This window comes from Phoca vitulina, unplaced genomic scaffold, assembly GCF_004348235.1.
Source record: "Phoca vitulina isolate PV1807 unplaced genomic scaffold, GSC_HSeal_1.0 scaffold54, whole genome shotgun sequence".
NCBI lineage: Eukaryota > Metazoa > Chordata > Mammalia > Carnivora > Phocidae > Phoca > Phoca vitulina.
The window spans coordinates 9,724,348-9,749,865 of NW_022589757.1; the positions used below are offsets into that span (position 1 = coordinate 9,724,348).

Genomic DNA, 25,518 nt, shown 5'->3' on the forward strand with positions numbered 1-25,518 from the left:
AACTATTGACAGACTGAAACAGAGATAGACTTTTCCTTTTATTTCCTTATTTTTATACTTACCTGGAAAAGCAAAAAAAGATGTAAATTATATTTGTAGCTAACTCAACACTTTGTTTCCAGTCTTCTCTTAGGACTCTTGCTAATGCACCAAGGGCAGTTTCTAAAGAAAAAAGGAACATGTAAAAATGATCATTCGCCTTGCCTGTGGTATAAAGGGTGATTGGTTTTAAATGCCTACTTATTGATAAATAACAAAGCTAAGATAGAACTGGGACAAAAAAGGAGGGTGCTTCTTTCCAACACAGAAAGCTATATTTAAAACTGAAATACAACTTTTACTTAAAAACCCATAACATGTAACTTTAAGTCTCTAATTATAAACAAAAAGTAAAATATGATTTAGATAAAGTAACATAATAAGTACATAATGGGTGACAAAATAAAAAGACCATTTCTTTCTTTATGTGTATTTCCACTTGTAATCTTGCTACTGCAGTGCCATTTTTTGTTTTTTAACATCTGATTTAATATGTTTGTGAAGAAGGAAAAAATCAGAATAAGTCTAAAAAAATAATGAGCAGTTTAGCAGGCTAACACTAGCTCCACTGAAGCAAATTAATAACCAAATAAAGCTTATACACACAAAAATAAATCTATTTTAATATTATGTTAAATTAATGCCAACAGACATAAATAAAACAAAAAATCCTTCACAAAACTAGCTTCAGGGTAGAATAAACATCTCTGCTAGATTTTTATCTTGAGAAAGGGAAAAACTTAATGAACTGATTAATGAGAATTACCATATGCTAAGTAAACATAAAGTAATGAGACCAGTTTCAAATTAGAATTGTTACATGGCTTACTGATTCTTAAAATATTAAAGCATTAAAGAAAATATCTGTGTGTTATACAGAGATCATAATTCAACTTTCTATAATAGGCACTCAGAATCTACTGTACTTCATGGACTGCATTATTAGTAATTATTATGGTAATGAAAGTATTCAATTTATTTGGGCTCTGTGGCCATTCAGATTATGAAACAAGTATTATTAATCTTAGTGAGGAATTTTTCAAACTAAAAAACATCCTATAATATCATTTCATAATGTTATTTATACTCACATATGCTTTGAACAAAACTATTCTGGGGTGAAGTAAATAGGTAGGCAATATACATTAATATGTAAAGGTGCCACAAAGTTCTACCTAATAAAGAATCTGGTTAACTTTGTTTATCCAGTATTACTAAAGGCATTTCACCACTATAATCCAGGGGAAACAGTATTTCTTAGAATATACAGTTGACCCTTGAAGACACTGGCTTGAACTGTGTGGGTCCATTTATATGGGGATTTTTTCAATAAATATGTATTTTATATTATGATTGAAAAGTAAGGTAGAAGTTGCCAAAATGACTAGAAGGGAAGGCAAAGGAAAGATGCAGTGAAGCCTGGAACAGTAGGGCTCTTGCCTGCTCCTGGCACTCCTCACCCTACTCAATACCATTGAGGTCTTGAACTGAGAGGTGCAAAGGAACCAGCTCTGGGGAGAGATTCTCAGTGAGGTGGTGGGGCAGGGCCAGTCATGGGCTAAAATTGGCCAAGGACCACAGAATAACCTGCCTTCACCCTTCACCTCTCCCACTCCTCCCAGCCCCCCACTCCCAGGGTAACAGGTCCAGAAAACTGGAGCCAAGAGCACCAAGCAGGAACCTGGGATGTAGAGTGGACAGCAAGGAGGGCACTGTCCATGGTGCTGAGAGCTCTCCAAAGTCGGGAGCTATTACCTCCAGGGAACTAACTGGCAGTTCACCACTTGATAGCATCTCCTATAAGCAGAAACTGCATTAGAACTTCATAAAGGGGGTCTGATGGAACAAGCAATCTAGAGAGACAGGTAAAGGTGTTCTGCTTTCCCTCAGATTCCATGTATAAAAAGATTTCCCACATTCTTGGGTATGGAAGCAAGGAACAGGTACCACTCTAGGATCCAGCTTTGTTAACTTTGGGTGGGGACAAGGAGAGATGTGGTGCCTTGTCCTATTAGTGTACTATTCATAGTTAAGTTTCTGGAGAGTCAAAAATTACATATGTATTTTTGACTGCGGGGGTGCACCTCTAAACCACCCTCTCCATTGTTCAAGAGTCAACTGTGCTTTGGAAAATGATGTACTATAATGTCATGAATTTAGGTAGATGGCTAGTGACCTATTTTCCAAATTTTATTTCATTTTTCTCCTTTAGTATAAAATAGAAAAGTGTCTCAATAAAAACACAGCTGTAGGATTTGTACATAGGTTATCAAGAAATAGCCAAAAGAAAATTATGAAGTTTACTGAAGGTCAAAATATAACCCCCAAATGAATTTATAAGTTAAATGCAATCATAATTAAAATTCCATTATAATTTTTGATATAATTTATATTATAAAGTGATGTCAAAATAATACACTCAAAAAATGTAAAGACCAGCAACACCTATTTAAAAAAAAAAAAATCAACAAGTTGGAACACTTCTCCTACCTATTCTAAAACTCTAGTCAAAATACAAAACAAAACATAGCATGGAAATTATCAAATAGATCAACAGAAAAGAAAATAAAGCATTAAAACATACCTATGAATATACCAGAACAGTACATGGCACAGAATAATCTTTCAAGAAGTATCTATTGAATAATAGAATGCCAGGCATTTAACAGAAAAGGCATTTCAAATCTTTGGGGGAAGAAGGAGTATTCACTAACTAGGTTGGAATAACTGGCTATGAATATGCAACAAATTTACATCTCTACCTCCTACTTTCAACAAAAATGAATTCCAGAGCCAAGCATTTCTGAAACAACCAAAGTAAGGACCTCCAAAAATCCATTCCTCCACAAGTGAATTAAAACACTGGAAAAAACTGTCACCAACGTTTTTAGAACCCTGGAAATTAACTACATTTTGCAACAATAAGAAATATGGCTGAATCTTAGTAAGAGAAAATATTTCAACTTGCCCTAATTCTATCCCCTCTGTGTAACTTTGTGGAAGCCTTGAAAACCAACAGCATCACAATTTTAGTATCTGTGAAAAACAGCAGCATAGGAGGAAGCAGAACAATTTGGCAATCCTGAAAACCCCCACTCCACTCCACTCACTATGTGACCCATCTGGATATTTGCTGGAAAGCTCCATTCCCAGGGTTTGCATTTATTTGACCTGACTCAGAAATTGCTTTGTACAGGTTTATACCCAGGGCATTTGTTGAAAACCACTGGTGGCAACATTGCAACTGCAGGTGGTAGCCTTGCCAGTTGGGGTTAACAAGAGTCTAACCAAACAACCTTAAAAGGAAAAACTGGGAGTGAGATATTTACAAGGTCTTTGAAAAGCTCCAATATATTCCTGGGAAACCAGAAGGCCATGTACAAGTGCAGGAATGTGCTGATGCTCGGGAAAGACCTAAGAAAGACCTACTCTCTCATCTCTGGCCAATCCTGAGGCAATGTACAAGCAGGAATTAAAGGCTAAGGCCTTGGGAGTTTCTGGCAGGCTCAGTCAGTAAAGCATGAGACTCTTGATCTCAGGGTCATGAGTTTGAGCCCCATGTTGGGTGTAGAGATTAATTAAATAAGTAAAAAAAAGTTAAAAAAAAAAAAAAAGGCTAAGATCTTGTAAACTACCTGCTTAAATACTGAAGACATGCTCCAACAGACACACACACACAGCCCCTCAGCAAAGGCTGGGACACTTAGGGCCAGGCATTTAAAAAACCTCTATCCAATCATTAAACACTAAACTAACTGAACTAGAAAGCTTCAGTGGCAGCACAAAAAATACAGATTTTTCAGAATTAATCCAAGAAACTCATTAAACCAACAGTAAAAATAAGCCCTGGAGGGAGTGCCCCAATATTATTTCAACAACAATAAAAACTAAAAGACATGCAAGAAAACAGGATGCTATGTCCTGTACTCAGTAAACACAGGAGTGAATAGGAATTGTCCATGAGGAAGCTCAGATGTTGAACTTATGAAACAAAGACTTTAAACTAGCTATTGTAAATACATTCAATGAACTAAAGGAAACCATATCTAAAGGTTTAAAGAAAAGTATGGGAAGGTAGGCAAATGATGTCTCATCAAACAAATAATATCAATAAGGAGCTACAAATCAAAAAATATGAACCAAATATAAATTCTGGAGTTACAAAGTACATCTGAAATGAAAAATTCATTAAAGGGTCTTAACAGCAGATGTGAACTAGAAAAAGAAAGAACTGACAAATTAAAAGGTAGGTCAATTAAGATTATCCAGTCTAAAGAACTGAAAGAAAAAAGAATGAAAAATAAAGAGCCTCAAAGACCAATGGGGCACCAAACAAGCATATTAACATGGGAGTCCCAAGAGGAAAGGAGAGAAAGGAGCTAAATGAATATTTAACAAAATAATGCCCAAAACTTCCAAGTTTGATGAAAAACATTAATCTGCAGGTCCAAGGAGTTCCATGAACTCCAAGCAAGACAAACTAAAAAACATCAACACCTAAACACATCATAGTCACACTGGCAAAAGCCAAAGGCAAAGAAAATGTTGAAAGCAGTAAGAAGAAAGCAGCTCAATAGTTATACAGGATCCTTCATAAGATTAACAGCCAATTTCATATCAGAAACCATGAAGACATGAAGACAATGGGATGGTATAGTCAAAGTACTAAAAGAAAAAGACTGTCAAACAAGAATTCTACATCCAGCAAAACTACCCATTCAAACACCAAAGAAAAATTAAGTCATTCCTATTCCTAGGTAAACAAAAATTTAAAGAATTTGTTGATATTAAATCTTCCCTATGAGAATACTAAGGGAATCCTTCAGGCTTAAATGAAAAAATACCACAGAAGAACTTAAATCCACACAAAGAAATAAAGAGCAAAGGTAAAGATAACTATATAAATAAAAAGACAGTATAAACATATTTCTGACTGTACTCTTCTATCTGATTAAAAAAACTCATACATCAATAATTATATTACTGTGCTGATAGGCAAATAATGTGTAATGATGTACTTTGTATTACCAAAATAGTACAAAGGAGTGGAGAGGGAATAAAGGTATATTGGAGCAAAGTTTTTACATACTATTCAAATTAAGTTACTATTAATTTGAACCAGATTATTTTAATTTAAGATGGTAACTGTAATTCTAGGGCAAACACTCAGAAAATAATTGAGGAAAACATAATAAAAGAAATCAAAAGGATTAAAATGGTATACTAAAAAATATCCATTTTACATAAAAGAAGGCAGTAATAAGGGGCTAAAGGAACAAAAATGATAAAAGATATAGAAAACAAATACAAAGTGTTAAATAACAATCCCACTTAATGAGTAATTACGTTAATGGTAAATATAAACACTCCAATCAAAAGGGAGAGACTGGCAGAATGGATTAAAAAAAAAAGCACGATCCAACTATATACTTTCTACAATACAAACGTTTTATTTTATTTTTATTTTTTATTTTTATTTTTTTTTCAATACAAACATTTTAGATTCAAAGGCACAAATAGGGTGAAAGTAAACAGATGGAAAAAGATATACAAAAAAGAGACAATAGATTGAGAGAAACTATTTCTAAGCACATAAAAGAAAAAGGATATAAATGATATAAATTTATATGCTAAATTATATATGTAAAAAAGGATATAAAGACTGTACATATATTTATGTAAATATACGTATAGTCTCACATACACACACACACACACACACACACACACACACACGAATACACAGGAATACAAACTTCAAAACAGGGTAGAAATTCCAAAAGTCTAGTGACATGAGGAAAAAAGTAAATTCATTAGAAATCAGGCAAATGCAACTTAAAACAAGAGAACTTGTTCATTACCATAATACAATGTCAAAAAATTTAAAGTTTAATGGCTTTCATATTCCATTGGTCTGGGGACAGAGAAGTACAACCATTTAGGAAGGCAGTTTGGCAAAATCCCTTAAAACATTATGACCTGTATTTCTGTATGACCTCTGTTTCTGTGTACACACTGTAAAGAACTCCTTGCTTGTGACGAAACCAGAGAGGGAGACAAACTGTAAGAGACTCTTAATCTTAGGAAACAAACTGAGGGTTGCTGCAGGGGAGGGGAGTGGGAGGATGGGATAACTGGGTGATAGACACTGGGAAGGGTATGTGTTGTAATGAGCACTGGGTATTATATAAGACTGATGAATCATAGACCTGTACCCCTGAAACAAATAATATATGTTAATTAATTGAAAAAAAGTGAACTCAATAAATTAAATAGGCTAAGGGATTCATGGAATTTAGTCATAAGAAAAATAAACACAAAATCACTTCTGTTCAGTTTAAATGCAATAGGATTCTGGTCCCTGCTGTGGGAACACAAGTGTCAGTAAGTATCCTGGATCCATGCTTTAAATAAATGGCTTTATGTCTGTAAAAAAAAAAAAAAAAAAAAAAAAAAAAAGGAAGAAGATATGTACAAAGATGTTCACTGAAGCAATATTCCCTACCAAAAAATTTGTAAACAATCTAATGACCGACCAATAGAGGAATGGCTAAAGCTATATAAAGCTTCATAAAAAGCAATAACCAAAATTGTTTAAAACTTAATTACATTATGGGGCACCTGGGTGGCTCAGTTGGTTAAGGGTCTGCTTTTGGCTCAGGTCATGATCTTAGAGTCCTGGAATAGAGCCCCGTGTCGGGCTCCCTGCTCAGCGGGGAGCCTGCTTCTCCCTCTCCTCCCCACTTGTGCTCTCTTGCTATCTCTCTCTCTCAAATAAATACAATCTTAAAAAAAAAAAAACTAATTACATTATATGTATCTATCTGCATGTAATCTCAAAATATTACTATATGGAAAAATTAACAAAAAAGTAGTATGATATTATTAATATAAAAATTCTTACAAAGTAATACTCTATAAAAAATTCATATATATATACTTTATATATATAAAAGTATATATGAAAAGGATCTAGAAGAATGAATGCACTCCAAACTCAGATTATAGAGTAATGGTCAAAGGGGGTTTCATCTATAATATTCTAATTCTTTTTAAAAATAATATGAGTTGTGTAATTTTAAAAATACTTAAAATGCACAAATTTCCTACTGAAAACACTGGTAACATCCTAGGACTTCCTGGACAATTCTTTGTATATATTTTCCTTTTTTTTTTTTTTTTTTTTAAGATTTATTTATTTATTTGAGAGAGCGAGAATGAGAGAGAGTACATGAGAGGGGGGAGGGTCAGAGGGAGAAGCAGGCTCCTCGCTGAGCAGGGAGCCCGATGCGGGACTCGATCCCGGGACTCCAGGATCATGACCTGAGCCGAAGGCAGTTGCTTAACCAACTGACCCACCCAGGCGCCCCGTGTATATATTTTCCAAGCTACAAAGTATAGGTGTGTACTGTGCAGCCTCCATAAAAGAATTACGAAAATAGACAAAAAGGTATTCTTTATCATGTGATGGAAAATCAGATAATAATGACATCTTCCATATTTTATTTTTGGCAGAAGTATAGTCAGAAAACTGTGCACTTAAAGTAATTCTATAGTGGTATTACTGAGAAAAAAGATTTTAAGAGCATTTTATCTCCTTTTTCTTTATTACCTAGCACATCTAATGAAAGGAGAGCATCAAATTCAATCAAAATAAACTTATAAAGATTAATACATATTTTTGCTGCACTACTGAAAAAAAACTAATTTTGGAACTCTAACCAATTTAATAAAAGCATATACATATGTGTACAAATGTCAGAAGTTTGATATTGTATCCTAACTGAAAGGATAAAAGTCTTCCAGAGCAGAAGAATGAAAAGATACAGTATCATTAATGCTTTATTTTTGTTGTTTAAATGATTTCTAAATTCTTCAGAGAATATTTAAATGTTATGCTCTTAAGTTAAAAATTTTTCATAAGAAGGTAACAAAGTTCTGGGAAACAAATGCATTCCTAACTTTGGTATAATTTTAGCTTTCTCCTTAAAAACCATATTATACAATTTTTCTATTTTTAATATTTATAGATATAAATCACCATTCAATAGTAGTTCTTCCAAGTTATCAGGATTTCGGGCAAGCTGCAGGATCAAAGCAGAACCCCGAACTTTGTCAGGAATATCTTCATATAGTAACTCAATGTATTCATCCATATCATTAATGTTAGCAACTTCATCAATCTGAAAGAAAGGAAGAGGAAGTACTCCAAAGGAACAGTATTTAACAAAGCCACTGTTAAAAGAATGACATTTTGCCCTTTTAATAACAGACAAATTGTCCAAGGACTCATAGTTGCTATCCTTTTGTAGAGGGGAAAATTAGACCTTTGGGGGCTAGGACTCTAATACAAAAGTAGTTATAAACCATATGAAAATAGGAAGTACATAAACTTTAAAATTGGCCTATTAATATAAAATATCTTAAATTTAATGCAAATAATTTATATCTACTTCAATAGGTTAAACAATATTTCAAAACATAAGGCATTAAAAATATTTAAAACATTTCAAAACTTACTTATCAAAATAAATTATATCTAAAAAAATACCACTAATTTTTGCCTATATGAAATACTGAATATCTACCTTTTCCAGGTACTTCTAAGTTGAATAATCTTTAAAATATCCCTATCTATTTAATGTTATTGTATGAATTATTGATGGGAAAAGGCAACAACCTTACAATCAATCAGTTCTCTAGTAGATCAGAATATAGTCTTACCTCCATTCCTTCAAAAGGAGGTGGATCTTTAGGCTTGCTTGATTTTTCTTTTTTTTCTGTAAAAAGATTTTGTTTTTAATGAGAAGAACTAGGTTTTTAGAGTTTCTGGGTAATTTTTATTTTCAGCAGCTGAGTTTTATTATGGCTGAGCTGGGGATCTTAAAACTGAATAATTTATGAAATCATCTTTTTTCCAAGAAATAAAAAAATAACAAATGTTCATCTATAATCCATCTGTTCTAATGAGGATATCAAGGATATAAATGAATAAAATCTATAAATGATCCCAAAGTCATAACTTCATTTCCTCCTACATTAACTTCTTGGGTATGTAAATAGCCAGACTTGCCAACAGGCAGCAAAATAATCCCTTTGTAACTCACATTTAAGGTTGGAGGAGGAAAATCAATAAGGCAAAGATACATTAATGGGTTGACTAATATAAAAACTGAAATGAAAAAAAAAATCACTTAAGGTAATGAATCACATAAGTATTACTGTTTTGTTTCAATCACTTTTAGGGGGCAAGGTTTTTGGCTTTGAAATAGTGAATACCACATAAAAAAGTTAAAAAAGAAAAATAGAATAGTTTTTTTAAAATAAGTGTGTATTTAACATAGTAACAGTATTTCATATATGTCTTCAAACATTAATATCTATATAAACAGATTGATTTTAATGGATTTATCCATATATTTTGACATGAAAATTTCCTCATATTCCTTTAATTTGGGGGAAAGAAGGTGAGAAGACTAATTTACCTTGAAAACTCTGTTAAAGGGTTTTATTAGTAAAGTTATTTTAATATAAATGCATTCATGATTATATTAATTAGGCATTAGGAAAGATCAATTTTAACTACACTAAACAACTCAAAATAAGTATACACACATCTTATTAGAGTACAGGATTTACTTTGCTCACTTTGAACTTATTTAACTTATTGAAGAAGTTATCTCCCTCATTTACAAAGATCTTAACCAGAATATTCTATCATGAAACATTTAATAATTTTTCCTTATAGCACTTATTATGAATAATTAACAATTATACATTGAATGCCAGTGATGTAGTTGGATGCAATCAAGTTCAAACTGCTTATTTTTGCTTTTAAATAAATTTATAATCACTTAATTCATTCAAAAATACATATTGATCACATTAGATATTATATTCAGGGTTAACTAATAAAAATATGTATTAGACACAAGGCATTTTATTTGCTGTGGATAGAGAGAAAAGACTGAAATAATTTGAAAAATGTCCAAATTTTCTCTTACTTTTTTCTACTTAGTATAATCTTAAGCACTTATAAATTATTTCAAAGGCACCATATTTTAGAACTCACAATGGTGAAAGACATGTAAACTTAATCAGTACTAGGAAGTAGAATACAGCATTCAATAATCTTAGATGACTTTCCATTGAAATGTCTGTATTTTTATTTTGTTTCATTTTTGGTTTAGATTATTTGATGATACCTTCGAAAAATAATCAATTGCTTAGCTCTAATATTTTAATGGCTTGGTTCTTTCTGAGGAAATTGAAGCTAGGAGAATGGCAACAAGGAAGACATTAAGAATGAAAAAGCAATATTTTCCTAAGAAAGAGTCATAAAACTATCCTAAAGGATAGTGTAAAATATATAACACATATTTTAACATTTAAATACCTGAGTAATCAATTCAAATTATAAATTAAGTGTCAAGAAGAAATTTAGAAAATATAAAACTAGTTGGGGTACAGAAAATGGATTTTTCTGCCCCAAATTCTCTTCTTTTATTATTCTAGAGTCAGTATGACAGACATTTGTTTTTCATTCCTGATTTCAGCACATGTGTACACATACACAAACATACACACATACCACAGTATGAAATAGAAACAGATCATTTTGTGTGGAAGCATCTAATACAGAGCCTTGTACGCAGGAAACTAATAGGTTTATTTTTTAATTTACTTATTTATAATACAGGCAAAACAAAACAAAACAATAACAAAAAAAAAACCCCACCATTCAAAAATCAAAAGCACAAACTATAGTCAAACAACTCTGGTTATGCATTAAAAAGTGAGGAATTCTACTTACCTTTTCCTGACAATGAATCACGGCGGTTCTGTAGATAGTACAACAGCTGTTCTACCTCATTTAATTTTGAGGGATGAATAAGTTTACATTCTTCAACCACCTTCCGTGCCAGGGAAGTTATATCTGTGTTGGCATTGAGACTCTTAAGACGAATGCTGTAAGCATATCAGAATTTTCCAACTCAGGTAATATTAAAGTAAGTGATAACTTACACAATATTTCTTTTAAATAAATAGTTTATAATGCAGTTAAATGTACCTGACACAGACTCTTTCAGTAAAATATAATAATGTATTAGATATAATTAGGCTTAAAATATGCAAAGAAATGATTTCTTTGAACTGGACAAATGAGATAACAAAAGAATATTAAAATCTACATCTGACTCTTCTAGGCAGGACAGCATATTCAGGGATCTTGTTTTAAAACAGTCTTTCTGACAATATATATAAAGTCTTTAGTCACTGTTGGATGTGAGAATCCATACTGCCAAAAATGAGTAACTTTCTTGACCATACTCACAATCATTTTTTTTTTAAATAGGGTCAACACATAATATCAGTATATTCAGATTCAGTTGTTCTGATGGAAACAATTACCAATGTACATGAATTCGTGGTACCAGGGAGAGCCATGAAGACATAAAATTAGGTTCAGGGTGAAACTCAACTGGAGGCAAAAGACTCTTACAAGCAGATGCACCAATGCAAGGCTTATATTCAAAAAGAGAAACATAAGAAAGTAGCCACTGTGTGGAATTCTTTTTTGGTGAAGATGGACAATTTTTGAAGAGACATCAAGGTATTAGATTAGAGGCAGTAGGGACAAAGATCTCAAAAAAATGTCTTACACTCAACATCTGTGAAATCATTATTCGGATAGGGATGATCTCCTGAAATAAGTGCAGCATAGTGATTTACATATTATTCTCAGCTAAACAGTCATCCCCAGATCTGGTCCTCAGGGTATTCTACAAGTCACCTAATAGCCTTTAATAAATTCTTTTTATGCATAAATTTGCTAGAGTGGCTTCTAATGTTTGCAAAAACCTAGCAATACTTGGTCCATTTTTTTCCTTATGTTCCTACCTTTTAAATCTTTTAAACTATTTTATTTTTGTGTAATTTTTGCTGCACATCAAGAAGGCATTACATGGTGCCTTTGTTACAACTGATGAACCAATACTGATATATTATCACTAACTGAAGTTCACAGTTTACATTAGGGTTCACTCTTTGTGTGGTATAGTTCTCTGGGCTTTGACAAATGCATATGAAAAGTATCCACCTTTATACTATCATACAAAATAGTTTCACTGTCCTAAAAATGCCCTGTGCTTCACCTATTCTCCCCTCCCACACCCCTTGGACTCCTGACAGGCTCTAATCTTTCTACTTTAGTTTTGCCTGTTCTAGAATGTCACATAGTTGGAATCATATAGTATGTAGCTTTTCCAGTCTGGCTTCTGTCACTTACATGCATTAATACAGTAAGGTACCTCAAATGTGTTTTCATAGCTTGATAGTTGATTTCTTTTTAGTGCTGAATCATACTTGGTTATATGAATGCACCACAATTTGTTGAAGGATATCTGGGGTGCCTCCTGCTTCTGACAATCATAAATTTTCTATAAACATTCACGTACCAGTTTTCGTGTGGACATTATTTTCAATTCATTTGAGTTCATATCTAGGGACAACTGCTAGATTATATGGTAAGCCTATGACTAGCTTTGTAAGAAATTGCCAAACTGTCTTCCAAAGTGGCAGTATCATTTTATATTCCCACTAGCAATGAATGAGTTCCTACTGCTCTATATCCTCAGCAGCATTTGCTGTCAATATTTTGGATTTTATCTATTCTAACAGATGTGCAGTGGTATCTTAATATAATAATTTTTCTATTTTTTAAAAAAATTATGTTATGTTAAACACCATGCATTACATCATTAGTTTTTGATGTAGTGTTCCATGATTCATTGTTTGCGTATAACACCCTGAGCTCCATTCAGTATGTGCCCTCTTTAATACCCATCACCAGGCTAACCCATCCCCCCACCCCCCTCCACTCTAGAACCCTCAGTTTGTTTCTCAGAGTCCACAGTCTCTCACGGTTCGTCTCCCCCACCGACTTCCCCCACCTTCATTTCTCCCTTCCTAATATCTTCTTCTTTTTTTTTTAACATATAATGTATTATTTGTTTCAGAGGTACAGGTCTGTGATTCAATAGTCTTACACAATTCACAGCGCTCACCATAGCACATACCCTCCCCAATGTCTATCACCCAGCCACCCCATCCCTCCCACCCCCCACCACTCCAGCAACCCTCAGTTTGTTTCCTGAGATTAAGAATTCCTCGTATCAGTGAGATCATGATACATGTCTTTCTCTGTTTGACTTATTTCACTCAGCATAATACCCTCCAGTTCCATCCACGACATTGCAAATGGCAAGATTTCATTCCTTTTGATGGCTGCATAATATTCCATTGTATACCACATCTTCTTTATCCATTCAACTGTCGATGGACATCTTGGCTCTTTCCATAGTTTGGCTATTGTGGACTTTGCTGCTATAAACATCGGGGTGCACGTACCCCTTCTGATCCCTACATTTGTATCTTTGGGGTAAATACCCAGTAGTGCAATTGCTGGGTCATACGGTAGCTCTATTTTCAACTTTTTGAGGAACCTCCATACTGTTTTCGAGTGGCTGCAGCAGCTTGCATTCCCACCAATAGTGTAGGAGGGTTCCCCTTTCTCCACATCCCTGCCAACATCTGTCATTTCCTGACTTGTTAATTTTAGCCATTCTGACTGGTGTGAGGTGGTACCTCATTGAGGTTTTGATTGGGATTTCCCTGATGCCGAGCGATGTTGAGCACTTTTTCATGTGTCTGTTGGCCATTTGGATGGCTTCTTTGGAAAAATGTCTGTTCATGTCTTCTGCCCGTTTCTTGATTGGATCATTTGTTCTTTGGGTGTTGAGTTTGATAAGTTCTTTATAGATTTTGGATACTAGCCCTTTATCTGATATGTCATTTGCAAATATCTTCTCCCATTCTGTCGGTTGCCTTTTGGTTTTGTTGACTGAGTTTCTTTTGCTGTGCAAAAGCTTTTTATCCGATGAAGTCCCAATAGTTCATTTTGTCCCTTGCTTCCCTTGCCTTTGGCGATGTTTCTAGGAAGAAGTTGCTGAGGCTGAGGTCGAAGAGGTTGCTGCCTGTGTTCTCCTTTAGGATTGTGATGGATTCCTGTCTCACATTTAGGTCTTTCAGCAATTTTGAGTCTATTTTTGTGTATGGTGTAAGGAACTGGTCCAGTTTCATTCTTCTCCATGTGGCTGTCCAATATTCCCAACACCACTTGTAGAGACTGTCTTTTTTCCATTGGACATTCTTTCCTGCTTTGTCGAAGATTAGTTGACCATAGAGTTGCAGGTCCACTTCTGGGCTCTCTATTCTGTTCCACTGAACTATGTGTCAGTTTTTGTGCCAGGACCATACTGTGTCGACAATTACAGCTTTGTAATAGAGCTGGAAGTCCGGAATTGTGATGCCGCCACCTTTGCTTTTCTTTTTCAACATTCCTCTGACTATTCGGGGGTCTCTTCTGGTTCCATACAAATTTTAGGATTATTTGCTCCACTTCTCTGAAAACAGTTGATGGTATTTTGATAGGGATTGCACTGAATGTGTAGTTGCTCTGGGTAGCATTGACATGTTCACAATATCTGTTCTTCCAATCCACGAGCATGGAACGTTTTTCCATTTCTTTGTGTCTTCCTCAATTTCTTTCATGAGTATTTTATAGTTCTCTGAGTACAGATTCTTTGCCTCTTTGGTTAGATTTATTCCTAGGTATCTTATGGTTTGGGTGCAATTGTAAATGGGATCGACTCCTTAATTTCTCTTTCTTCTGTCTTGTTGTTGGTATAGGAATCCACTGATTTCTGTGCATTGATTTTATGTCCTGCCACTTCACTGAATTCCTGTATGAGTTCCAGCAGTTTCGGGGTGGAGTCTTTTGGGTTTTCCACATAAAGTATCATATCATCTGCAAAGAGTGAGAGTTTGACTTCTTCTTTGCCGATTTGGATGCCTTTTATTTCTTTTTTTTGTCTGACTGCTGTGCCTAGGACTTCTAATACTATGTTGAATAGCAGTGGTGATAGTGGACAGTCCTGCCGTGTTCCTGACCTTAGGGGGAAAGCTCTCAGTTTTTCCCCATTGAGAATGATATTCGCTGTGGGTTTTTCATAGATGGCTTTTATGATATTGAGGTATGTACCCTCTAACCCTATACTCTGAAGAGTTTTGATCAGGAAAGGATGCTGTACTTTGTCAAATGCTTTTTCTGCATCTATTGAGAGGATCATATGGTTCTTGCTCTTTCTTTTATTAATGTATTGTATCACATTGATTTGTGGATGTGGAATCAAACTTGCAGCTCAGGGATAAATCCCACTTGGTGGTGGTGAATAATCCTTTTAATGTACTGTTGGATCCTCTTGGCTAGTATTTTGGTGAGAATTTTTACATCCATGTTCATCAAGGATATTGGTCTGTAATTCTCCTTTTGGATGGGGTCTTTGTCTGGTTTGGGGATCAAGGTAATGGTGGCCTCATAAAACGAGTTTGGAAGTTTTCCTTCCATCTCTATTTTTTGGAACAGTTTCAGAAGAATAAGTATTAATTCTTCTTTAAATGTTTGGTAGAATTCCCCTAGGAAGCCATATGGCCCTGGGCTCCTGTTTGTTGGGAGATTTTTGATTACTGCTTCAATTTCCTTAGTGGTTATAGGTCGGTTCAGGTTTTCTATTTCTTCCTGGTTCAGTTTAGGTAGTTTATACATCTCTAGGAATGCATCCATTTCTTCCAGATTATCTAATTTGCTGGCATACAGTTGCACATAATATGTTCTTATAACTGTTTGTATTTCTTTGGTGTTGGTTGTGATCTCTTCTTTTTCATTCATGATTTTATTTACTTGGGTCATTTCTCTTTTCTGTTTGATAAGTCTCGCCAGGAGTTTATCAATCTTACTAATACAAGGAACCAGCTCCTAGTTTCATTGATCTGTTCTACTGTTCTTTTGGTTTCTATTTCATTGATTTCTGCTCCGATCTTTATTATTTGTCTTCTCCTGCTGGCTTTAGGCTTTATTTGCCGTTCTTCTCCAGCTCCTTTAGGTATAGGGATACGTTGTGTATTTGAGACCTTTCATGTTTCTTGAGAAAGGCTTGTATTGCTATATACTTTCCTCTTAGGACTGCCTTTGCTGCATCCCAAAGATTTTCAACAGTTGTGTTTTCATTTACATTGGTTTCCATGAATTTTTTTAATTCTTCTTTAAGATCCTGGTTGACCCATTCATTCTTTAATAGGATGCTCTTTAGCCTTCATGTATTTGATTTCTTTCCGACTTTCCTCTTGTGATTTAGTTCTAGTTTCAAAGCATTGTGGTCTGAAAATATAAAGGGACTCATCCCAATCTTTTGGTACTGGTTGAGACCTGATTTGTGAACTAGGATGTGATCTATTCTGGAGAATGTTCCATGGGCACTAGAGAAGAATGTGTATTCCGGTGCTTTGGGATGGAATGTTCTGAATATGTCTGTGAAGTCCATTTGGTCCAGTGTGTCATTTAAAGTCTTTATTTCCGTGTTGATCTTTTGCTTAGATGATCTGTCCATTTCAGTGAGGGGGGTGTTAAAGTCCGCCACTATTATTTATTGTTGTCGATGTGTTTCTTTGATTTTGTTATTAATTAGCTTATATAAGTGTCTGCTCCCATGTTAGGGGCATAGATATTTACAATTGTTAGATCTTCTTGTTGGAGAGACCCTTTAAGTAGGATATAGTGTCCTTCCTCATCTCTTAATATAGTCTTTGGTTTAAAATCTAATTTGTCTGATATAAGGATTGCCACCCCAGCTTTCTTTTGGTGTCCATTAGCATGGTAAATGGTTTTCCACCCCCTCACTTTCAATCTGGGGGTGTCTTTGGGTCTAAAATGAGTCTCTTGCAGACAGCATATTGATGGGTCTTGTTTTTTTTGTCCAATCTGACAGCCTGTGTCTTTTGATTGGGGCATTTAGCCCATTTACATTCAGGGTAACTATTGAAAGATATGAATTTAGTGCCACTGTATTGCCTGTCAGGTGACTGTTATATTGTCTGTGTTCCTTTCTGGTCTATGTTACTTTTAGGCTCTCTCTTTGCTTAGAGGACCCCTTTCAATATTTCTTGTAGGGCTGGTTCCGTGTTTGCAAATTCCTTTAGTGTTTGTTTGTCCTGGAAGCTTTTTATCTCTCCTTCTATTTTCAGTGACAGCCTAGCTGAATATAGTATTCTTGGCTGCATATTCTTCTCATTTAGTGCTCTGAATATGTCCTGCCAGTCCTTTCTGGCCTGCCAGGTCTCTGTGGATAGGTCTGTTGTCAATCTAATGTTTCCAGCATTGTAGGTTACAGATCTCTTGTCCCGAGCTACTTTCAGGATTTTCTCTTTGTCTCTGAGACTCGTTAAGTTTTACTATTAGATGTTGGGGAGTTGACCAATTTTTATTGATTTTGAGGGCGGTTCTCTGTGCCTCCTGGATTTTGATGCCTGTTTCCTTCACCAAATCTGCTATAATTTGCTCCAATATACCTTCTGCCCTTCTCTCTCTTTCTTCTTCTTCTGGGATCCCAATTATTATAATATTGTTTTGTCTTATGGAATCATTTATCTCTCAAATTCTGCCCTCATGATCCAGTAGTTGTTTATCTCTCTTTTTCTCAGTTTCTTTATTTTCCATCATTTGGTCTTCTATATCACTAATTCTCTCTCTGCCTCATTTATCCTAGCAGTTAGAGCCTCCATTTTTGATTGCACCTCATTAATAGCCTTTTTGACTTCGACTTGGTTAGATTTTAGTTCTTTTAATTCTCCAGAAAGGGTTTCTCTAATATCTTCCATGCTTTCTTCAAGCCCAGGTAGTATCTTTAAAATTATCATTCTGAACTCTAGTTCCAACACTGCACTAATGTCCGTATTGAGTAGGTCCCTGGCAGTCGGTACTGCCTCTTGTTCTTTTTTTTGAGGTGATTTTTTCCGTCTTGTCATTTTGTCCAGATGAGAATAGATGAATGAGAGAACAAAATGCTAACAGGGTAATGACGACCCCAGAAAAATATACAATAAACAAATCAGAAGAGACCTGAAACCAGGAGAAAAGAAAGGGAAAGAAAGAAAAAAGATTAAAAAAAAGATAAAAAAACAAAACAAAACAGAATATGATCAAATATGATCAGGCTGGTGCATAGATCAGTGCCACACACTAGATTTTGGGTGTATTTTAGTTTGTTAGAAGAAAGTGCCTCCGAAAATTTTTAAGAAAGAAAAACTTATATATGTACAAAAATAAGGCTAAATACGATGAAGGGATGGATTATGACTGTAAAGATGAAAATTATAAAAGATTTTATAAAAGGAATTGATAAGAAGTTGGCTGAAAAAAGAAAAGAGGAATAAAAAAAAAAGCTGGAGGGAATGTGATCAGGCAGGAGACTAGAACAAAGCCATACACTAGAGATTTAGCGTATATTTTGGTCTGTTAGAAGAAAGTGTATCCCAATATTTTAAAGAGAGAACTTATATATATATATACCAAAAATAAGGTTAACTACTATGAAGGGACAGAATATGACTCTAAAAATGAAAAATAAAAATGTTTTTTAAAAAAGGGATTGATAAGATGTTGGCTGAAAAAGGGAAAAAGAAATATTCAAAAAAAAAAAAGAAAAAGAAAATTAAAAAAATTAACTTTGAAAGACTAAAGAATCATGGGAAAAAAGCCATGAATTCTATGTGCAGTATTCCCCTAGCTCTGGAGTTCTGCCATTCTCATTGACCGATAAACTTGGTCTTGGCTGACTGTTCTTGCTGATCTTCTGGGGGAGGGGCCTGTCACAGTGGTTCTCAAATGTCTCTGCCGGAGGCGAAATTGCCCCGCCCTTCCCAGGGGCCAGGCTAAGCAATCTGCTCTGGTGTGCTCTTGGTAGCTTTTGTTCCCTGCAAGCATTCTGTACAGCTTTGGAGGCAGAGAGTGAAAATGGCGGCCTCCCAATCTCCACCCCAGAGGAGCCGAGAACTCAGGGCCCCACTCCTCAGTGAGCCCCCAGAGAAAAGCAGTCAATCACTCCCGTCTCCCCGGTCTCCAGCCTCACTCCGTGCTCACCTGGCCTGTGACCAAGCATTTCTATCTCTGGCACACGACCCCATTTGGAGTCTCTAAACCCAGCAGATCCCTGCAGTGCGCTCCTGAGCCTCTCCTCCCGGGGGAGGAAGGTGAGTCTCCCCGGATCTGCCACTTGTTGGGTTGCTGCTGGACGAGCAGTGGCCCGACTGTTCCGTGGATCACGGTTTATGGCAACCCCGAGCTGAGAGTCCACTCCTCGGCTCTGTCTCTGCAGCTGGCTTCCCTGCTCCGATACCTGGGAGCTCTGCCGCACTCAGGCACCCCGGTCTTCCTGTGACCCCGAGGGTCCCGAGACCACACTGTCCCAGCAAGGGTTCCACCCCCTGCTTAGCCACTGGAGTGACGTCCCTGAGCGTAGCAGACTTCGAAAAGTTCCAATTTTGTGCTCCGTTGCTCTATCACTTGCTAGTAGCCGCTGATGGAGGCCCCCTCCCCCACCATCTATCTTCCCAAATATCGCCTCAGATTCACTTCTCTGCATGTCCTACCTTCCAGAAAGTGGTCACTTTTCTGTTCAGAGAGTTGCTGCTATTCTTCTCTTCGATCTCCTGTTGAGTTCATAGGTGTTCAGAATGGTCTGATCCCTACCTAGCTGAATTCCTGGGACCAAACGAAATTTAGGTCTCCTATTCTTCCTCCATCTTGCTCCCCAGCTCTATTCTTTTTTAGACCTATTTTCCACCAACATATATATTAACAATCTGATTCGTCTTCTTTCCATCCAAGGTAACAGATTTTCTTCTTCAGTATGTAGGTCTCTCTCCTAAATCCTTCCCTTCTTATAAAAGACAAAGAAGAGGGTGCCTGGGCAGCTCAGTTGGTTAAGCGTCTGCCTTCAGCTCAGGTCATGATCTCAGTGTCCTGGGATTGAGTCCTGCATCAGGCTCCCTGCTCAGCGTGGAGTCTGCTTCTCCCTCTCCCTCTGTGCTTTCTCTCCCTGTCTCGCTCTCTTTCAGATAAGTAAATAAAATCTTAAACAAAAAAAAAAGACAAAGAAGAAATAGGGCTAGAACTTTTAGAAAACGTCAGCTGTATGCTTACTGATTATACCCGTAGTCAAAAATCAGAACCTTCATTAGGCAGTCCATACCTATTAAGAAGACCAAAAACTCACAAGAAAAATACCCATACTACTTTTGGACCATAATCATCAGTATCTCATAAAGAAATCTTCAGAAAACTGGGACTCTTTTGAAGATGGGCTTAAATATTCCTTTGCCTAATAAGGGAAAATGAAATATAGTACAAGTCTTCTAGACTTGGGCCATAGCACTGACTACCCCAATTTAATGACAATTTCACTTCATACCTATCTCAGCCTACGTGAGTGTCCTTCCCAAAACCCTCATCCCCAGCTGCTGCCATTGTTAACACCTCTTGAACTATCAACAAACCACACTCTACTTTTGGTCCTACAATGATTCCTCTCCAAACCTTGTGCAGCCACAGTTGAGTATCACAAGGTTGAATTACTCAGATTTTTCCTTTACTGAAGTTTAAATCCACTTACTATAGCCACAGTTGGTAGTAACTCTTTCCAAGTGGTTGGCTCTCAGGTAAATGTATCCTTTGTCTAAAAAGTCCATGGATTTCCAAGCAATAACAACATTCTCATTTAATTCTAGCTGAATGACGCTACTGACTGCATTCTTAAGAACTAAAAATGAAATCTCTCACCTGAATGTGGATATTTGAGGTTCTAAAGGCAAAGACTCTGATCTGCTAGCTTTTTTTTGGAAATCAAATTAATAAGATCTCTTTCACATGTTCTCAAAATGTACAAAACTCAGGCAGCAATCAAAAACACATTAATGGAAGAGAGAAAGTCTAAGAAGATACAGTGTAAGTATGTGTGTGTGAGCGTACATGTATTTTTCTTCAATTTAGTGAATTATCCAAGGACTCGGTTATTTTAATGAATTATCTATGTAATTTAGTCTCCTAACACATACAAAAAAGAAGACAGATTAGGGATCTTACTAAGATATTAGGCAGCTTGTCTTTTCAGGTTGCTATACACCAAAGTTTCCCCATTGCAGCACTATTAAAATTTGGAGCCAAATTATTTTTTGTTTGTAGGTGGCTATCTTGTGCATTGTAGGATGTTTAGCAGCACCCTGGCCTCTATCCACTAGACTGCCAATAGGATCCCTCCAGTTACAACAACCAAAAATGTCCCCAGGCATTACCAAATGTTCTCTGGGGGAAAAAAATCACAACCAGTTGAGAACCACTGCTATATATTTAAAATACAGTGCTTTTCACTGTGCTACACCACCAGGACACAGTAACACTTTTTTTAACTGTTAAAATTCTTTTTACTTAGTTCCCAAATCAAGTTTTTTTTTTAACGGAGGGAGAGAAAAAAGGAGAGAATACTAGGTGATCTCAGACCTTCTCTACTTCTACAACATTATGGAAGGAGGGCGAGACAATCACCAGCACAACTATAGGCTAATGAGAAAGGCCATTTCCTAAGGCGCTCCTGAAAGTATTACAAAAGCAGGAAGGAAAGTGTGTAGGATGTCAGGAAATGTAAGCTCAATTCATTGAGTCAGAAAATGTTCATTTTATACTAACATCTTTCACAGGGCTAGACTCTTAAGGGATGAATTCAAAGTATATGCCCCATGTGGGAATTATGGAACTCATACTATTTTCTACAATTCCAGGGAAAAAAGAATACAGATAGGATCCCCTAAAATAGAAATTTCCTAAATTAAGCTAAAAGTCTCATATAAACATATCTTTTATTACTGATTTCACAAGTTGTAGTAGTTTATATTCTATTATATACTTTTTCTAAATGGGATAAATTAGAAATGATATTTTTCAGAAGTTCCCATTATGCTTATGTAAACGTGATCTTCTCTAGAATAAATATACTCTGTATTTATAGTTCAATATAGTCTCTGCTTCACTAAGATGAAGTATATCTAGAAGAATGCCATAACCTCTATCATCTATGCAGATATAAATAACATCAAATTTCTACACAGTTTGTATAAGGTTCACTACTTTCAAATCATACACAAATGAAGAAAACTTACATCTTTTGGCATTCCTTTCGTTCTCCCAACATGGGATCACCCATTTCTCCAAGAATGGTAGCTTCCACTTCATACTGAACAATGAGTGCTTTTTCTGATGGATGTACATCAATATTTCCTCCTTTAACTTTCCTATAATATAAAATAAAAATAGACAGATTAAAAACTCACAAAATATTCATGGTTTTTATCTAGTTTCTAGTTCCAAAAGCATGCGGGTTAGATTAACATATGCATTTAAATTAGATTTTCTCTTGACTTGGACCAAAAAATAAGTCTTTTTCTCCAACTCTGTAAACTCTGTACTACACTTATAATACTCGGTTTTACAGAAAGTACCTTAATAAATAGCTATACCTGGGAAAAAATACATTTACACAAAGAATCATGCATAAAAGCAAATTAATAAAATAAACAAGACGTTTTGGAGAGAGTAACCTCAAACAAAAATCAGCAGTTCAAAAACAAAGATAGCTGCCCCAAAATTTATTTTATTTCATATTTTATTTATTGTATTGTGTTGTTTGTATGTATGTATGTATTTATTTTTAAGTAGGCTCCATGCCCTGCATGGAGCCCATTGCGGGGCTTGAACTCAACGACCCTGAGATGGAGACCTGAGTCAAGATCAAAAGTCGGAGGCTTAGGGGCGCCTGGGTGGCTCAGTCGTTAAGCGTCTGCCTTCGGCTCAGGTCATGATCCCGGGGTCCTGGGATCGAGCCCCGCATCGGACTCCCTGCTCCGCGGGAAGCCTGCTTCTCCCTCTCCCTCTTCCCCTGCTTGTGTTCTCTCTCTCGCTGTGTCTCTCTCTGTCAAATAAGTAAATAAAATCTTTAAAAAAAAAAAAAAGTCGGAGGCTTAACCGACTGAGCCACCCAGGCACACCCCCAAAATTTATATTTAACAAAAAAAAATCAATCTGTCTAACAATTAGCCTGTTATATGTATCACAGAATGACATTAAGAAATTATCTAAACTACAATATTTATCATGTATCATCTTATATAACTGTAAATTGTGGCATTAGTACCTAATCATTCTTCAAAATCACATTCAAATTACAAAACAAAAAAACATTTATGGGTTATGTTTTAGTTATGAATCTCAAATTATAGCATCACTAGTAATTCCCATAGAAAGTTCCTATATACGTTATCCTCCCACACTTCTAAAGTTATATGATGAATGTTTAATTATTGTAAACCAATGACAAATTAACCACTACTTGTCATGTGGCCACATTAGAAGGTGACAAAATAAGTTGTACTCAAAGAGATTAAGCAATAGAAACAAGATAAATTTCTCACTGTGGTCACACAGTTGGCTAGTAGGCATCTTAGCCTGACGAGAAGGAACATAAATATAACAATGTCCTAAACTGATTCCAATAATCAGAAACTCCAAGCTTTTCCTTCCATTAGAAATAAATGGCTTGGAGAGGAGGAGCAAGATGGTAGAGGAGTAGGAGACCTAAATTTTGTCTGGTCCCAGGAATTCAGCTAGATAGGGATCAAACCATTCTGAACACCTATATATAAACACAACAGGAGATCAAAGAAAAGCATAGCAGCAACGCTCTGAACAGAAAAGCGACCACTTTCTGGAAGTTAGGACGTGCAGAGAAGTGAATCCGAGGCAATATTCGGGAGGATAGATGGTGGGGGAGGGGGCCTCCGTCAGCCGCTACCAGCAAGTGATAGAGCAATGGAGCACAAAATCGGAACTTTTAGAAGTCTGCTCCACTGAGGGATGTCGTTCCAGTGGCTAAGCAGGATGTGGAACCCTCGCTGGGACAGTGTGGTCTCCGGACCCTCGGCGTTACAGGAAGACTGAGGGTGCCTGAGTGCGGCAGAGCTCCTAAGTATCGGAGCGGGGAAGCAGCCTGCAGAGATGGAGCCGAGGAGCGGGTTCTCAGCTCAGGGTTCCCATAAACCGTGATCCACGGCACAGTCAAGCCACTGCTCTCCCAGCAGGGAGGCAGATCCGGGGAGACTCCCTTTCCTCCCCTGGGCGGAGCGGCGTGGGAGTGCGCTGCTGGGATCTGCTGGGTTTGGAGCCTACAAACAGGGTCATGTGCCAGAGATAGAAACGCTGAGTCACAGGCCAGGTGAGCACAGAGTGCGGCCAGAGACCAGGGAAAGAGGAGTGATTGACTGCTTTTCTCTGGGGGCTCACTGAGGAGTGGGGCCCCGAGTTCTTGGCTCCTCTGGGCGGAGATTGGGAGGCTGCTATTTTCACTCTAGTCCTCCAAAGCTGTATGGAAAGCTTGCAGGGAACAAAAGATCCCAAGAGGAAACCCGAGCAGATTACTTAGCCCGGACCCAGCAAGGCGGGGCAATTCTGTCTCCGGCAAAGACATTTGAGAACCACGGCAACAGGCCCCTCCCCCAGAAGATCAGCTAGAACAGCCAGCCAAGACCAAGTTTACTGATCAATGAGAACGGCAGAACTCCAGAGCTAGGGGAATACAGCACATAGATTTCACGGCTTTTTCCCCGATTCTTTAGTCTTTCAAAGTTAATTTTTTAGTTTTCTTTTTCTTTTTTGAAATTTTTTTCCCTTTTTCAACCAATATCCTATCAATCCCTTTTATAAAAATCTATTTTGTTTTTCATTTTTAGAGTCATTCTATCCCTTCATAGTAGTTAACCTTATTTTTGGTATATATATATATAAGTTGTTCTCTCTTTAAAATTTTGGGATACAGTTTCTTCTAAGAAACCAAAATATACCCTAAATCTCTAGTGTATGGCTTTGTTCTAGTCTCCTGGCTGATTATATTCTCTCCCTTTTTGTTTTTTTAATTCCTCTTCTTTCTTTTTTCAACCAACTTCTTATCAATTCCTTTTATAAAATCTTTTATAATTTTCATCTTTACAGTCATAATCCATCCCTTCATCATATTTAGCCTTATTTTTGTACATATATAAGTTTTTCTTTCTTAAAAATTTTGGGAGGCACTTTCTTCTAACAGACCAAAATATACCCAAAATCTAGTGTGTGGCACTGATCTATGCACCAGCCTGATCATACTTGATCATATTCTGTTTTGTTTTTTTATCTTTTTCTTTTTCTTTTTTCTTTCTTTTCCTTTCTTTTTGCCTAGTTTCAGGTCTCTTTTGATTTGTTTAGTGTATATTTTTCTGGGGTCGTCATTACCCTGTTAGCATTCTGTTCTCTCATTCATCTATTCTCCTCTGGACAAAATGACAAGATGGAAAAAATCACCTCAAAAAAAGAACAAGAGGCAGTACCGACTACCAGGGACCTACTCAATATGGACATTAGTAAGATGTCAGAACTAGAGTTCAGAAAGATGATTTTAAAGATACTACCTGGGCTTGAAGAAAGCATGGATGATAGAGAAACAA

General features: G+C 36.3%; 1 protein-coding gene across 2 annotated transcripts in view; it reads right to left on the reverse strand.

Moving 5' to 3' along the window:
* Nucleotides 1-25,518, reverse strand: part of KIFAP3 (kinesin associated protein 3) — a 190,424-nt gene that overhangs the window by 145,103 nt on the left and 19,803 nt on the right. For both annotated transcript variants that reach the window (XM_032389464.1, XM_032389465.1), the window contains exons 2-6: nt 22,147-22,278; nt 10,853-11,007; nt 8,764-8,819; nt 8,081-8,222; nt 63-162 (exon numbers count right to left, since the gene is read on the reverse strand). In XM_032389464.1, coding sequence (XP_032245355.1) covers nt 63-162; nt 8,081-8,222; nt 8,764-8,819; nt 10,853-11,007; nt 22,147-22,278 — 585 coding nt within the window. The remainder of the gene's footprint in view (nt 1-62; nt 163-8,080; nt 8,223-8,763; nt 8,820-10,852; nt 11,008-22,146; nt 22,279-25,518) is intronic.